Source organism: Cynara cardunculus, assembly GCF_001531365.2.
Source record: "Cynara cardunculus var. scolymus isolate 2C chromosome LG 14, CcrdV1, whole genome shotgun sequence".
Classification (NCBI taxonomy): Eukaryota; Viridiplantae; Streptophyta; class Magnoliopsida; order Asterales; family Asteraceae; genus Cynara; species Cynara cardunculus.
In genome coordinates, this window is record NC_037541.1 from 1,121,532 (window position 1) to 1,137,265 (window position 15,734).

Below are 15,734 nucleotides of genomic sequence, written 5' to 3' on the forward strand. Positions count from 1 at the left end.
TACGTATTTCTTGATCCCACTCTTAAGTATTCCTCCATTTCAGGGGAAGCCTAACGAGATCACTCAAAAAAAGAAAAATACTAAACTAACTGAAAATTGGAATAGTTTATTGTTTTCGAGCTTTACAAAATGGTATTAGAATTGATACTTTACTTTCAAAATCTGTAAGATTTTTACAAGTCTTGAGTTGTAGATACCAATAAATTTTACTATTATATCAGCAAGAGAACTAGTTTTTGGTCATTCCCTCGTTGATCCCTCGTTGATCAGCGAGTGAACTGTTTTTGTCAATTGATGGATTTTTTTTCCGTCGCTAATTTCCGTTGCTGATACTTTGTTTTTAAGTTGTGAGAGTTAATTTCTACACTGGTTATTGTATTGTTTTTATATCCACTTTGAATTATATTACAATAATTAGTTTTTCATCCTTTTTCAACATACAATGATGGGTCCAATTAGGTGGTTCCTTATAACTAAAAACGTAATGATTATGCATCATCACATAAACAAACTTGGCTCCATCGTTGCTGGTATAACTTATACCAGATGATGTTTAACTTTTTGATATTTCGAGCATCTTCAATAACTATGATAAGTACAAATAAACTTTATAGACGTATTATGTTAAAATAGAGAAAAGAAAAAATAAAAAGTATACAATTTTCAAACTTGGAGTTTTAATTGTTGTAGATGTTCTTAGATCCGTAGGGTAACATATACGATGGACAAGTGTATATATTAACGTCTAAGCGTTAGTTTTAATGATTCAAGAACCACACCGCTACGACACTTTTGATTGAAATTTTAAAATGAGTAATAGTTTAGGGACAAAATTTGTAATTTATAAATGAACATTATTGTCTTTGGACAAGTTTTACCACTCAAATTCTTCATCCATATTCAATCAATGTTTATTTTCTATTCTAAAATATAAGTTAATAAAATATACTAAGAAGAATAACTTACAGAAATCATCCCTCGTTTTTGTCATATTATCAAACTGGTTAACTTTTTCGGTAGTCAAATTCGTCGAAAATTCGTTGGAAAATAGTGTTTTCGGTGGATTTGGCCGCCGAAAAATGAGGCGCCAGAGATTTGTATATAGGTATGTATTGCATACATGTATGTGTGTATGTTGGACTCGATAAAAGAATTATTATTCACTATACATACCATGTGGAATATATGTAATATTTTACAAATATATAAAATCTAAAGTATGAAAAATGGAGAAAAAAAAAATTCAAATATCCACCGAAAATTCCCTAGAAAAATAGCCGCCGGAAAACAGTAATATTTTAAAAAAGAATCTTGAAGAATTTATTATATTAAATTACGAGTGGCCACTGGCATCCGCCGGTAATCCGATGATAATTTAAAATAATAAATTATAATCTTTAATTATTTTCCAGCGGATTACCGGCGGACGTTAATCTTACAAAATTAATCAAAAATCCGTTAGAAATCCACCGGCAATTTATTGTACTTAGAGTTAATAATTTCCCAAATATTTAACTTGTATAATCCGTTGGAAATATTGCCGGAATATAAATTATTTCCTTCCCAAATAATTAATGGCGTATTTCTGACGGAAGCCAACGAAAGTTCACTACAAAAATGCTGGGTATCAGCGAGGGAAAATTCCCTCGCTGATCCGTCGCTGAAAAGGGTTTCCGTCGCTGATCCGTCGCTGATACTCCGTCGGTCAAACAGTCGTAGGTAATGCTATTAGCGACGGAAATCAGCGATGGATTTGCGACGGACACTTTCAGCGACGGATCAACGAGGGATGTATTTAGCGACGGATCAGCAACGGATTTGCGAGGGAACTTTCAGCGACGGATTTGCGAGGGAACTTTCAGCGACGGATTTGCGAGGGAACTTTCAGCGACGGATTTGCGAGGGAATTTCAAGCACTTTCAGCGACGGATTTTCCGTCGCTAATCCGTCGCTAAATTGTAAATATAACTTTTAATGCAATTGAGGATTGACCCTCTTAATATAGCGAGGGATCAGCGAGGGAATGTGTTGATTGGTATTTCCCTCGCTGATCCCTCGCTGATCTGCGAGGGAAATTTTCCCTCGCTGATATTCGTCGCTGATACCTGGTTTTCTAGTAGTGGTTGACTTTTTTTATGTCTGTCGAAAATTTGCCACTAATTTTTCCGACGAATTTTTTCACTGAAAATAGTCAGTTTTCTGATAATGTCACTGGTTTTCTAGGTCACACCCCTCAAGCATCCTCTTAAGTAGGGGTGCTCAAAAACCCGACTAACCCGACCAACCCGATCAACCCAACCCAACCCAACGCAAAATAACCTAACCCGAAGCAACCCGATGTCTAATCGAGTTGTAAAATTGTCAAACCGTAGGTATTGGGTTGATATTGGGTTACTATTATTTGAACCCAACCCAACCCGATGAACCCGATATCATTTTATTTATTGGATTTAATATGATTGTTCAATTTCTATTAATATATACATTAGACAATTACATTATTATGTATGCTTTTCATATACACATATTTTCAATCTATTCATATCTCTATATAACTCATTCAGTAACTGTGGACATATATATGTAAATTGAGAAAATTAACTGAATCTGATATACGTAAGAAATATGAATAAGTTGTATCAAATGGTTGATGATAAAAAAGAAATTATAAGTAGAGAAATAACATATTCAAGGTTAGAAGAATATTTTAATATACCAAAGTATCAACCCGACCAACCCGACTAACCCGACCAACCCGTACGGGTTGGGTTGGGTTAGGTTGCACTTTGGTTTGGGTTGGGTTGGGTTAAGATTTTTCCAAACCGCAGGCATTGGGTTGGGTTGTCAAATGTCCTCAACTCGATCAACCCAACCCATGAGCACCCCTACTCTTAAGGTTTAAAGATCCAAACCCACCCTTTTTCTCTTGAATCCGCTTGTTCAGAGGCTTACTAGCAACTTAAAAGGGTCATTATAACATAAATATTAACGCACAAATTTATTAGTTTTTATTATTTTAATTTTATTCCTAAATTCAAGCGTAAATTTTTATTTTTAAAGTTTTGAATTAAGAATCAATATAAATAAAACATAAATAATTAAATATTTGTTAAAAAAAACATTTAGTCAAAATAATAATGATCATTATTAAATTATCAATTATTCATAACTTTTTAAATTATATCATTTTTATAATATTAAAATAATCTAAGAAATTTRAAAYACTACTTATTGTAATAATAATTACATTTTTGAAATCACTATATTTTTAACATGGTTTCAAATATAATATTGCAATTACAGTAAACAATTTTAATTTAATCGAAACTTGTATTTATATTATGATCATGAAAAATTACTTTCAATTGTCAAATTTAAAAATATTTAAATAACTAGGTTAAAATTCTAATATAAATGCGCATATGTGTAATAAAAATATATAATAAAAATAAAAATAGTATATAATATATTTATATAAACCAAACTATATACAAGAATACCCATATATATAGAGGAATGATAAAATACAAACCAAACTATTTATACAAACTGTGAAAACCGTCGACTTTATTATCTACTTTAATAAAAAAAAATTCATGAAATTGTTTAATATGATAAAATTATTTTAAATATACATACATATATATATAAAAGTAATAGTTATATAATATAACTTAAAATAATAAAAATATATAATGGATATAATGTATATATATATATATATATATATGAGTGATCATATGAAAACCATATTCATTTGTGTAAACCGTGCAAATCACCTTCATCTATCATGAAATTAATAGAGTTTGATATTTAATAAAAATAAAGTAATAATAATTTTTAAAACATTCAACACCCCTTGACATGAGATGACAATAAGAATACCCTTGAAAATATTAGGTGTCATTTACCCCATATTGATTAAGACAAAAAGTAGATGGATGATAGAAAGAGCATAGAGTGAACTACATAAATGGTCCACCTATTATGCTCAAATTTTAGATATGGTCTTTAAAATACATTAATTATATTAACCCACTTTTCTTTGAAAGAATAAGAAGAACAAAATTATCTACCACCTCTCCTACTCGGTTATAACCCCTTGTCTCCTTCCTTTTCGGTGAAACCCCACTTGCTACCACTCACCATCACCGTCAACAATTCACCACCACCACGTACCTTCTTCTCTTGATCGAGCTCCAACAAACAAAAGACAGAGAACCATACACGGTAATAGAAGACGAAGAACCAACACGACCAATAAAAGAAAAAGAACCTTCGACAAGCCACCCTCCTTGTAATTCTGTTCCTACACGATGAACACCACCAGAAATCCAATCCGAAGCAAAGCATCAACAACCCGATTCTTGATAGATGCATCAAATACAAAGAGAAATGTAAGTTCGGTTGTAAAACCTAAAGTATAATCTGCCACAGTTCCTCGATTCAAAGTCAAAACCTAAACTCTCAGCTTTGAAGTCGAAATCTTACAACAAATCACCCAAAATTTGGTTGCAAAAGCCTTCATTCAAACATTTCATGAATGAATTTGTATAAATTTGTTCAAGGTTCTTGATATTTTATTCATCACAAATTTCATGAATGGACTTCGAATGATCTTGATTTATCTTCTCAATATATTTATTATTCTTGACATATTGAATTTGTAATAAATTTAGGATTCTCATTTTACATACGTTGTGTTTGATTTGTGACGACGGTGGGTGGTGCAAGTTCAGGATAGATGTAAGAAGTACGTATCTTGATTAACATATCTCAAGTTAACAACGTTAACTCGAAGAACCAATATGTTATAAAAATGTTAAAACAAGAACCATTGTTATACTTGCTATATTTGAGGGACCAAATCTAAAATATGAACACAACATATATGACCATTTATGCAGTTCACACAAAAGATGACTATAGCAATTAGAAAGAGACATAAAAGTTGAGTGGAAAAGTGGTTTATTGCACCTCACCCAACCTGGACTAACCATGTATGTGGGTCCCTTGCAATGGATCAACATGACTTCAATGAACCTTCTTCTCTCTCTCTTTCACTAAAGTACAAACCAGAGTTCAAAACCCTCCACTTTTCTTGATTAGACCAACAATTTTAGTCCCAAATAATTCAAAAAACACATACAAAACACCAAAACACACACTTCCTTTTCATCTTTTGCCGCCACCCACCATGCTCATCTACACCCTCCCTACTCCCCACCTTCTCAAGAATCCCCAATCCATAAACACAAAACCATGAAACCTCCAAACAGATTCTGTTTTCAGAAAATTAATCCATGGAGAACAAGAACATTAATGACAAGAAGAGATCTTTCTTTGCTGTTCTATCTGTTTTCTTGCTTCTGTTAATTTCATTCAATGGAGCTTCTATCTTCTCCATTAAGATCCCTTATCAAGAAAATGTCACTGGAGATTCAGGAAACTTGCTTTCTATGTCGTCGTCTTTGTCAAACTTGATGTATGCTGTAGAAGAAGAAATCCCATCTGAAATTTCGAGAACCCATTTGGGAAAAACGGTGTCCGGTGCCGGAGATTCTATGAGCTTGAACTCTGTACTTCACTCGATGCACGATGTACAGCAAGAACAACAGCAGAAAGAACAACGTATTTCTTTGGTGAAAGAAGAAACCCCACCTGTAATTTCAAATAGCCATTTGCCCCTTTTACGTAAATCCCACAGTCTACGTCTTGAATCTGAGGATTTTCCAAGCAAAAAGAAGAGAATCTTGGAGCTTTTGACTTCCATGGAGTCTTCCGGCGGGCTCCGGCAGGGGGATTTTAGGGCGAGAGTGAAGGAGTTCTTTAGCAAGAACGAAACTTCTTGCAAGGTTCGTTTCTTTATGACCTGGATTTCATCATTGGATTCATTTAGTGACAAAGAATTTCACTCGATTGAAACTTTATTCAACACACACCCGAAAGGGTGTCTGCTAATCGTTTCAAACTCCATGGATTCAAGTAAAGGAAACCAAATTCTGAGACCCTTTTTAGATAAAGGTTTTCGAGTAACAGCAATTTCGCCTGATTTAAACTACCTTCTCAAGAACACAGAGGCAGAATCTTGGTTTTCCAGGATAATTAAAGGCGACATTGATGCTGGGTACGTTCCATTTGGTCAAAACTTATCGAATTTACTTCGGCTTTGTTTGTTGTATAAATATGGTGGTGTTTACATAGATACTGATCTTATTATCATGAAAAGCTTCTCTAAGTTAAAGAATTCAATTGGAGCACAAACATTGGATTTGGGTTCAAAGAATTGGAGCAGGTTGAATAATGCAGTCATGGTGTTCGATAAAATGCATCCATTAGTATACAAATTCATTGAAGAATTCTCATTAACTTTCAATGGAAACAAATGGGGTCACAACGGTCCTTATTTGGTTTCAAGGGTTGTTTCAAGGCTTCAAGGGAGGCCTGGTTATAATTTTACGATTCTACCCCCACCGGCGTTTTATCCAGTGAACTGGAATCGGGTTCGGAACCTTTTTCGTGGGCCTAAAAACGAGACCGATGCGAAATGGTTAAGGGGAAAACTGCGGCAGATTCGAAGCCAGAGTTACGCTGTTCATCTTTGGAATAAACAGAGTAGAAAGCTTCATATCAAAGAAGGAAGCATTCTGAGAAAGATCTTATCAGATCACTGTGTTTTCTGCAATTCATCCACAAATGCTGCACTGTAAGTATAGAATAGAATTCCAAAAAGATTGGATCTTTTGCTATATATGTGGTTATGAATCAACTCAATTCATTCCACATTTTTAGATTGTAGAAATTTTTGTTGAAAAATGATGAAGAAAATTGAACAAAAATTCTTGTTTTCGGGCTTCGTTATTAGATTATATAGTGCTTACAGGGTAAATGCTTACCGAGTGTCACTTATCTTGTGAGCATGGTAAGGACCGAGAATTAATATCCAGCAAGTGGGGGGAAAAAGGAAAGAAAAAAAACTCTTATATGGTAATTGCTTACTAGGTAAAAGACGCTTACCAACAATTAGTTTTAATGGTCGAGAATGTTACCCAATAAGATAAGTAAGGATAGTGACTCTTGCCATTAAGCGCTTACCTAAAGAGTCGTAACTCTTCATTCTATCCCAAATTTAGGGATCTTTTGAGGAGAAGAACAAACAAATTAGAAGTTTTAAGGGTTGTTCTTTTTGTTATATATATGGTTATGAATTAACTCAATTCATTTCGTCCGGAGGTAGGGTTTGAAGGTAAGACCGTAATATGTACCAAAATGGAATTTAACGAGTCAGAAAAAACCTAGCCGTGTTTTGGTTAATCGACATGTTTTTGTTGTAACAACTCATTCCAGATAGAAAATGGGATTTGTGAGATCCTTATAATCCTCAAATTGTGGGCTACCAATTACTTTTATCATGATTTTAAGTTAGATTCGAAGTCATTGGGTCAGTCTATTGCTTTGGGCTTAGGTGTGCTACAAATGGGATCAGAGTCGATTCTTGTACCATCGAATGGTAGGGCAAACCTATTCGGGTATGATGAGTCCTCGATGTGGGGTGTTCGTAACATCCTAGACGAATCCTACATCGCCAATTACAAGGAGGAAGATTTTGGGCAGGCCTGATGATGACGTGAGGAGTTTAAGTAAGGGAGTTTGTAACAACTCGTTTCACATGGATAGAAAATGAGATTTGTGGCTCCTTATAAGCCTCAAGTTGTGAGCTACCAAAATAGATTCGGAGTTATTCAGCCAGCTTGTTGCTTCGGGTTTGGGTTGTTACATCTATTTTCTACGTATTATCGAACCTTATCATAGCAATTACGCTATATTAACTTGTATATCGTGCATTCGGGAGTTGTACATCTTTGTTTTAGAAAAAAAAAATGTTGAGCCTTTCATCTCTATTGAATAACATGCATGTATACAAGTTCTTTAGTTTATTTGTACAGTTTTATCTGTTATCTTCGGTGCTCGAATCCTGAAACAGTAAGTGCATAATGATTTATATATATATATATATATATATCATGCTCTAGAAGTAACACGTCGTATCAAATTTGTTGTTTATGTGTATCAGAAGATCCACCTTTACTTTCGTGTGCATATCAGTTTTATGATTCAACCACCTTTTATGGTTGCAAATTAGGTGGCAAATTGAACTTTTTACATGAGCATTGTATGAATGATTCACCTGATGATCATTGACGTAAAATGACAAATATACCGTAGATAAATAAAAATTCATGTGCTAATGGAAATGCAAGTAAATCAAGTTTTGATTAGATGTTTTGTGGTCTAATAAACTTAAAACTACAACAGTCCCATTTTTATTTTATCACATGGTGTAAAATGACAAAATTACCCTCGATAAACTACACTTGCTAATCGAAAGACCAAGTAAATCAAGCTTTGATTCGATATTATGTGATCTAATAAACTTGAATCTACACTGTTCCCATTTTTTATTTATCATATGATGTAAAATGACAAAAATACCCTCGATAAATGTACATTTGTGGATGAATGTACATATAAAATCAAGTTTCGGTTAGATATTTTGTGATCTATTAAACTTAAAAACTACAATGGTCCCTATCTTCAATTTATCATATGATGTAAGATGACAAAACCTCCTATGTGTCTTGTAATGTACAATGACGAAACTACCCTTGAAGAATTCAACATGCTAATAATGGATAAAGCAAAAGTACCACCTCCAATTTGGCACAAGAGGAGGGGTCCATGTTGTATATGGACAAGAGTTATAGCACATGGATGTGCTAGAAATTGTTGTCTTTTCAAACCTTTTTTTTAATTGCAAGTGTATTGATATGGTATAATAAATCAATTAAATTTTAATTAATAATATTTATATATATATTTTGTATGTAATTTATTTTTGTGTTAAGTTGAGATATGTAGAATGTCTGAAATATGACAAAGAACCATAATCGAAACGGTAAATATATACCAAACTGAGACAAAACAGAAGCACATAAGACGTATAATGTGTTAAATTTTAGAGAAAGTTCGTATATTTCTTGATTTTTACTCATATATTATTCAAAAGAGCTTTTATAAGTGACTTTATTTATTTTTAACAGGAGAGCCAAGAATTTTCGAAACTAAAATAAAATATAATAATAAAAACGTAAATTCTTTTAAAAAAATTAAAAACATAAATTCATTCGGAAAAAAAACACATTAGAAACATAATTATCTGTTTCCTAAATGAAGGCGTGAAAATAAGAAACTGCTAATTTTATACAATTTTCTTAGCTTTAAACTAAATACATAAAAAGGGAAAATCATATGTCTTAGTTAGAAAGACAGACAAATTCTAACAACATTTATTGCATTTATTCTAACACGAAATGAATATATTCTGTTTTTCGACAAAGTTTTTTCTAACGACATACACAACGAATTACGTCTATAAAATGAATCAGTGTGCATATTTATGGAATAATATGATCAGATTAACCATTTTAAATAGATAAACTAATAAAATTTATATCTGTATCAAGAAATCTGATAAGAAATAGTCTGTTGAGAATTCTTAGATCCTTGACTAGGGGTGAGCAGCGAAACCGGGTACCCAGCTATGGAATCGGAACCGCCTTGGAACCGCCGGTTCCGGAACCGGAACCGATATGAGTGGTTCCGGTTCCTAAAATACGGAACCGATTGAGAATGGTTCCGGTTCCGATTCTCAATTTTTCGGAACCGTTACCCGCCGGGTACCCGGTATTTTTCAATAAAAAAAATAATTATTATTTTCTAATACCAAATTTATATTAGGTTTACATCTTGAAAGCACGCGTCATCTTCATTCTTCATCTAAATTCTTCATATAGAATGATTCGTATTTCTTCAAATTGTGTGTTCATTTGGATTCATAGTATGTAATCGTTAAACTTTGAACATTTACTATTATAGTATGTAATCGTTAAACTTTGAACATTTACTATTATATTATGTAATCGTTAAACTTTGAACATTTACTATTATATTATGTAATCGTTAAACTTTGAACATTTTCTATCAGTCTATTATGATTTGTAATCGTTAAACAATATTTGTAACCATTATTCTGTATAATTTGTATTCTTGCTTATTTATTTAAGTGTTTTGGCAATGTTTTATTTTTTTATTTCTAAATAACAAAATTTTAATATTTTAGGAAGCGGGTACCCGAAACAGGAACCTGTTCCCGGCGGTTCCGGTTCCGGTTCCGGTTCCAAAAATTTAAGAACCGCTCTAACCGGTTCCGGTTACAATATCTCAAGAACCGCCGGTTCCGGTTCTGGTTCCCATAAAAAAGGACGGGTACCCGTCTGTGCTCACCCCTATCCTTGACCGAGTACAAATGTTGGAAACTGAATTAATATTGTTTTTATGAATTGACTCGATTTACAGTTTACATGTTCAATCTTACCCCTTAAATAAAACACTTCGTAACCCTAAAGTTAGTTATTGGAAATCATCACGAAACAACGGTTTAAAATCCATCCGTTAAGTATTCTTTATTTCTTAATTTGGGTCAAGCGTAAGATTTGATTTAGATTTATTACTTTTAACTTAGAATAGAAAATAAACATTGATTGAATATGAATGAAACACGTTAGAGGTTGAAGTGTTCCATTATTACTTAATCCGCAAGTTTTAACTATAATAAAACTGGATTTATAGGACGTTATCAATTCTTAAGGATTCTGATAGACTGTTTTATAAACTTAATTTATATGACCAAAAATAACGCATCATGTCTAAAGACGTTGTAATAAAATATAGAACGCTTTTGGACGTCTTAACAAGTTTTTGGCACCCTTTTAATACAAAGCGTCGCATCAACTATTTATAGCACAATTAAATTAAGATTATTATTTTTATAAAGCATTTTTTTAAATAGTGTCATATAAAATGGTCAATAGTATCATACCAACTATTTAAACTTGGTTGGTATGGATATTAGAAGTCATGTATTACGGTAATACTACTGCACTGACTTATTTTTGACATTTTATGAAAATAAATAAATTACATAATTAGATTGCAATGCAAAAATATTGATTTTAGCTTTTTTAAAATGAATAATTTACAGAAAGAACTCTAAAAAAACCATATAACTTTGTTCAATGGTGGACCTATAAATTCCTTTAAATGAGTGCATCTATAAGGTGAATCAAGGACTCGTAAAGTTGCATTTTGATTTGAGGGAAGTCTATACTGTTTGATCAAGGGAAAAGTCAATTATGTCGACTTTAAGGAATAAAATATATTTTTTAAGTGGAACGGACCTTGACATTTAAAATAAACGTACGTTTAATTAAAAACGAGAAAAGACATGTTTTTAAGATGAATTGGCAATTGGAAGGAAAATAAGTCATGAAGAAAAACTATAAAATCAAAACACGTTTTTTTTAACAAAAAGCTGCTTTGGCATTATGGAAGTTTTATCTATAATTATATTTGAGGTTGTGAGTTCAATCCCTCTGGTTATATTTTTGTTGTTAATATTTTTATAATAACATTGTACGACGTGAGTTAATGTCGACCGGCCCTGAGAGTCGAGACTTAAAAGATGAAAATTTAACTTTTCGTTATAAATAAGATTCAAACTCAAGACCTCTTGTATATCGAGTATTAATCGAACCATTTCACTCATATTTGATTTATGTTTAAATATGGTTTGAAGTAATTGTAGTGCACCCTCAATATCAAGTGGGCACACTTTTAAAACGTTTAAGTTTTTTCTCTTACAATAATCGTGTTTGTGGTAGCACATGAAGGTTTGCCCCTGAATTTTTTATTAACCAAGAACTAAACATAAATCATCAATCACTATTATGAATTGTCAAGACACCAAAAAGTGTCTTAATAAATTTGTCAAGACACCAAAAAGCGTCTTATAAACTTATTACAACGCTTATAAACGCAGTTTTATTGTAGTGTATCTTAAAAAGTGTTATGGGCCTTTTTCGTAACAATATAAAAAACATTCTAAATTAGATCTTTTTATAAATATTCCATTCCATAATCCAAATTAATTGGGATATCAGAAATTGAATCATGATATTTCGTGCACATTTCTAAAACAATAAATTAATTGGGTAGTAATTAAACCCGTAAACCATATTATTTACTTGACCAATTCGATTAGGGTTTTTATTTTCAAGAACAAAAATAATTAGACTTTAAGTAATAATTAATAAATATTGAAATTAATTTTTTTTGAAAAAGTCAAAGTGACAATGGGTGAAAAACGCTATATAAAACCACAACCGTAAAACCAAAAACTCAAACCAACACCTTTGCTTCGAACACATACAATCTTAATTCATTCTTCTATTTCTTCGTGAAAAAATGGATCAAATTAAGCACAAGTTCATCCAAGCTGGCGAGCTGAGGCTACACGTAGCAGAGATTGGGGAAGAATCATCGCCGGTGGTGCTTTTCCTTCATGGATTTCCCGAGATATGGTACACATGGCGCTACCAAATGGTGGCTGTTGCAAATGCCGGTTTCAGAGCCATTGCACCGGATTACAGAGGTTTTGGACTATCTGATGTCCCTGCAGAACCTGAGAAGACGACATTTGCTGCTTTGATCGAAGATATTACCACCATTCTGTGTTCTCTCGCCATATCTAAGGTGTATATATATATACTATATACATATCATTGTCTATGTTTTTGGTTATTCAAAATATGTATACAAATTATGGATGCCAACATTTAACATTGATTTACCCATGAAGGTGTTCGTCATTGGTAAAGATTTTGGATCAATGGTTGGCTACATATTTGCGGTTTTCTTCCCAAAGAAACTGGCAGGAATCATAACACTTGGTATTCCATATATGCCCCCTCAAGTTTTGCAGCAACTTCAAACCCTCCCTGAAGGGTTCTACATGCGAAGATGGCAGGTACACACCCTTTCTCACCTCTCTAATTCTTTAAATCCCAACTCCATTTTAATTAACAATATAACTGAAATCTTTATTAGGAACCTGGAAGAGCTGAAGCTGACTTCGGCCGGTATGATGCTAAAACTGTGGTGAGAAAAATCTATATTTTGTTCTCTAGAAGTGAGGTACCCATAGCCAGTGAAAACCAGGAAATATTGGATTTAGTGGAACCGTGGGCTCCTTTACCCTGTTGGTTCACAGAGAAAGATCTTGAGATCTATGGTGCTTTGTATGCGAAGTCTGGATTCCAAACTGCGCTCCAAGTTCCTTATAGGTAACTGAACATATCATGTTAACATGGAAAGTAAGATCATCACTTAATTATCTTGATTTGAAGGATGTGACATATTTGTTTTTGTTGGATCTATCAACCCTCACATCTATCCCTTAAATATCATTTTCAATTATGCCATAATCATATAAGATATTTCATATGAGCAAAATACAAAACAATGATTAAAATGTAAACTAAAATGCTCTCTACAAAACAAAAATATGAAATTTACAAATTTTTATCTGAAACAATAATACAAATATAACTAACATGTCATTTTTAATATTTTTCATGGGTTTTTCTGTAACTCGTTTAGGTTAAAGTCTTGAATTACGTTAACCATGTGTGCAAAAATTCATTCCAACTTTCATGGGAACAATAATAGTTACAATCTCCAAAGTTGAAAATTAGGTTGTATGATCTCAATTGATGTATTATTTATCTTGTAAGATGAGTAGTAACCACAAAGCAACCTATTTTTATGTTTAAAAGTAACCCGATAGCAAGGTGATGTTCGATCTTGTAACTCTTTGGCCTTTTTGCACGTTTGTTTATATGTTCTATTCAATTTCGTCAATCGTTGTAGGTCATTACAAGAGAGAGTTGAACCTCCAAACCAAGACCCGAATAATCTAAGAATTGAAGCTCCGGCATTGTTCATCACAGGAACAGAAGATTTCTTTTTCAACATTCCTGGAATACAAGAATACTTGAAGAATGGGGTCAAGAATTATGTGCCGAACCTAGAAATCATATACTTGCCCAAAGGTTCTCATTTTGTTCCTGAACAATTCCCGCACAAAGTGAATCAACTCCTAATCAATTTTCTCAACTGCAACAAATATTAGTGCCTTGAAACTTCCTTCTAGGTGACCCAAAAAATATAAAGTTTAAGTTTAAACGTATTTACGTATTTTCTAAATAATCATAATGTATTTAGTTAACAGACATATGATAAATAATTTCAGCCATACTTTACTTTTCCTCAATGTAATAAATTGTTGAATTATGTTTAGCGTTGTTCACGTAATTTATGACCTGTTTGTCAAATCAAGTGCAAAACTTCTGGAACTCGTAAAATAATTTTCACCCAACTAACAAAAATCGTAAGTGGTACGATGCTCATGAAGGGAATGACTTCTCATTTAGTATAGCAGTTATATATCAGTCGTTGAACTTGACTTTTGATAATAAAGATCGGAAATACCTTTTCTTCATATCACTCTCTCGAGCATGATACATAATGTTATACTCTTGAAAACTATTATTACTTGATATTGATATTTCATATGGCGAAAAGCATAGTCTTCTTTTATTCTCTCAAATAAAAGTCGCGTCAAGCGTGAGGGAAATTTTAATTTATGAGACCCTTTTTTGAATCTCGTGACCATTATTTCTTCTAACCGGAAGAAAAATGCAAACTTTTGTCCACCAAACTGAAATTGGTTTTAGTCGGTTTGATTGATTTAACACTCACGTTTTACAAAAATGCGAGAACAACCATCTAGACCCCAAATTAATTAACACATAATAAAAATCAGAATAAATAAAAATAAACTAGTATTTATCAATAATTTTCTGTTATCTTAGATTTATCCTTATCGTTTAAATGTTGCTAGTATCATCGGAGACTTCTTATGTCAATGTGTCTGTTGACGATAATGATATGATTTTGATGTGATAATGCTTTAATAAATTTAAAAAAAAAATTATGATATGATTTTACTGTAATAATCATCTGATAAATTATGTGATTATTGCGATAACACAATATGATAATGTCTTGATAATCGAAAACCAATGATGATCACGTCTACAATCATCGGTCTACCAGATCACTATGTGATTTTGTTGTGATAATAATGTGATAATGATTTGATATCAATGATTATATTATTTGTATGTAATTTTAGGAATATGGATGTCACCAAGATTACAGATAAATACAAAATCACATGATTATCCTTAATTAATTATTTCATTTCTTTTAATTTTAATTACTGGTTATATATTTTCTGGAGGCCTATAAATGTTCTTACATTTCCGTTAAATAATAGTATTCTCGTTTGAACCTCCACCTATATATATATAGAGAGAGAGAGAGAGAAAGAGAGAGAGAGAGAGGTTGATTATTATACAACCCTTGACATTTGTGCAACCAATACAACTCAATCTCAACCGTTCATTTCATTTGATCCACGTTAAAGTTTTCATCGAAGAACAATCATCTCCACCCCGTAGGAACTACAAGATTATCCTGAATGTTTGTTTTGAATGCGATGATTTTGGCAAAAAGAAAATGAGATATATTTTTAATAAAGTTGGTTGTCGGAATAAGAATTGATGTATTCATGCATCGCTTGCTTTTGATTTACAATAAATTGTTGAATTATTAATTGAATTTGAACGAAATGCAAAGCTGAAGTGGTCCTAAGAGGAGACTAATGTTTTCCAAGGGTAAATTACAAATCTTGACCATGAATTCAAAGGTTG

General features: G+C 32.5%; 2 protein-coding genes across 3 annotated transcripts; both read left to right on the forward strand.

Moving 5' to 3' along the window:
• The first annotated feature begins 5,144 nt into the window (after positions 1-5,144).
• On the forward strand, positions 5,145-6,848 carry LOC112526980 (lactosylceramide 4-alpha-galactosyltransferase-like). 2 transcript variants are annotated; one of them, XM_025137443.1, is made up of 2 exons: positions 5,145-6,127; positions 6,230-6,848. In XM_025137443.1, the coding sequence occupies exons 1-2, from the start codon at positions 5,304-5,306 to the stop codon at positions 6,708-6,710; spliced, it is 1,305 nt and encodes a 434-aa protein (XP_024993211.1). In that variant the 5' UTR covers positions 5,145-5,303; the 3' UTR covers positions 6,711-6,848. The 2 variants fall into 2 exon arrangements, with proteins under 2 accessions (XP_024993211.1, XP_024993208.1); XM_025137440.1 differs by having other exon boundaries at positions 5,145-6,848.
• A 5,515-nt stretch (positions 6,849-12,363) lies between these two features.
• LOC112526342 (AB hydrolase superfamily protein YfhM-like) lies at positions 12,364-14,089 on the forward strand. The gene is made up of 4 exons (XM_025136618.1): positions 12,364-12,651; positions 12,758-12,925; positions 13,006-13,241; positions 13,828-14,089. The coding sequence occupies exons 1-4, from the start codon at positions 12,364-12,366 to the stop codon at positions 14,087-14,089; spliced, it is 954 nt and encodes a 317-aa protein (XP_024992386.1).
• Positions 14,090-15,734: the final 1,645 nt, after the last annotated feature.

What these genes read in the sequence shown, in the direction of transcription:
- LOC112526980 (XM_025137440.1), top strand. Translation starts at nt 5,304, where the DNA reads ATGGAGAACAAGAACATTAATGACAAGAAGAGATCTTTCTTTGCTGTT.
- LOC112526342 (XM_025136618.1), top strand. Translation starts at nt 12,364, where the DNA reads ATGGATCAAATTAAGCACAAGTTCATCCAAGCTGGCGAGCTGAGGCTA. An exon ending in TCTACATGCGAAGATGGCAG is followed by an intron (nt 12,926 to 13,005) that starts GTACACACCCTT and finishes AATCTTTATTAG; the next exon opens with GAACCTGGAAGAGCTGAAGC. An exon ending in GCGCTCCAAGTTCCTTATAG is followed by an intron (nt 13,242 to 13,827) that starts GTAACTGAACAT and finishes CAATCGTTGTAG; the next exon opens with GTCATTACAAGAGAGAGTTG.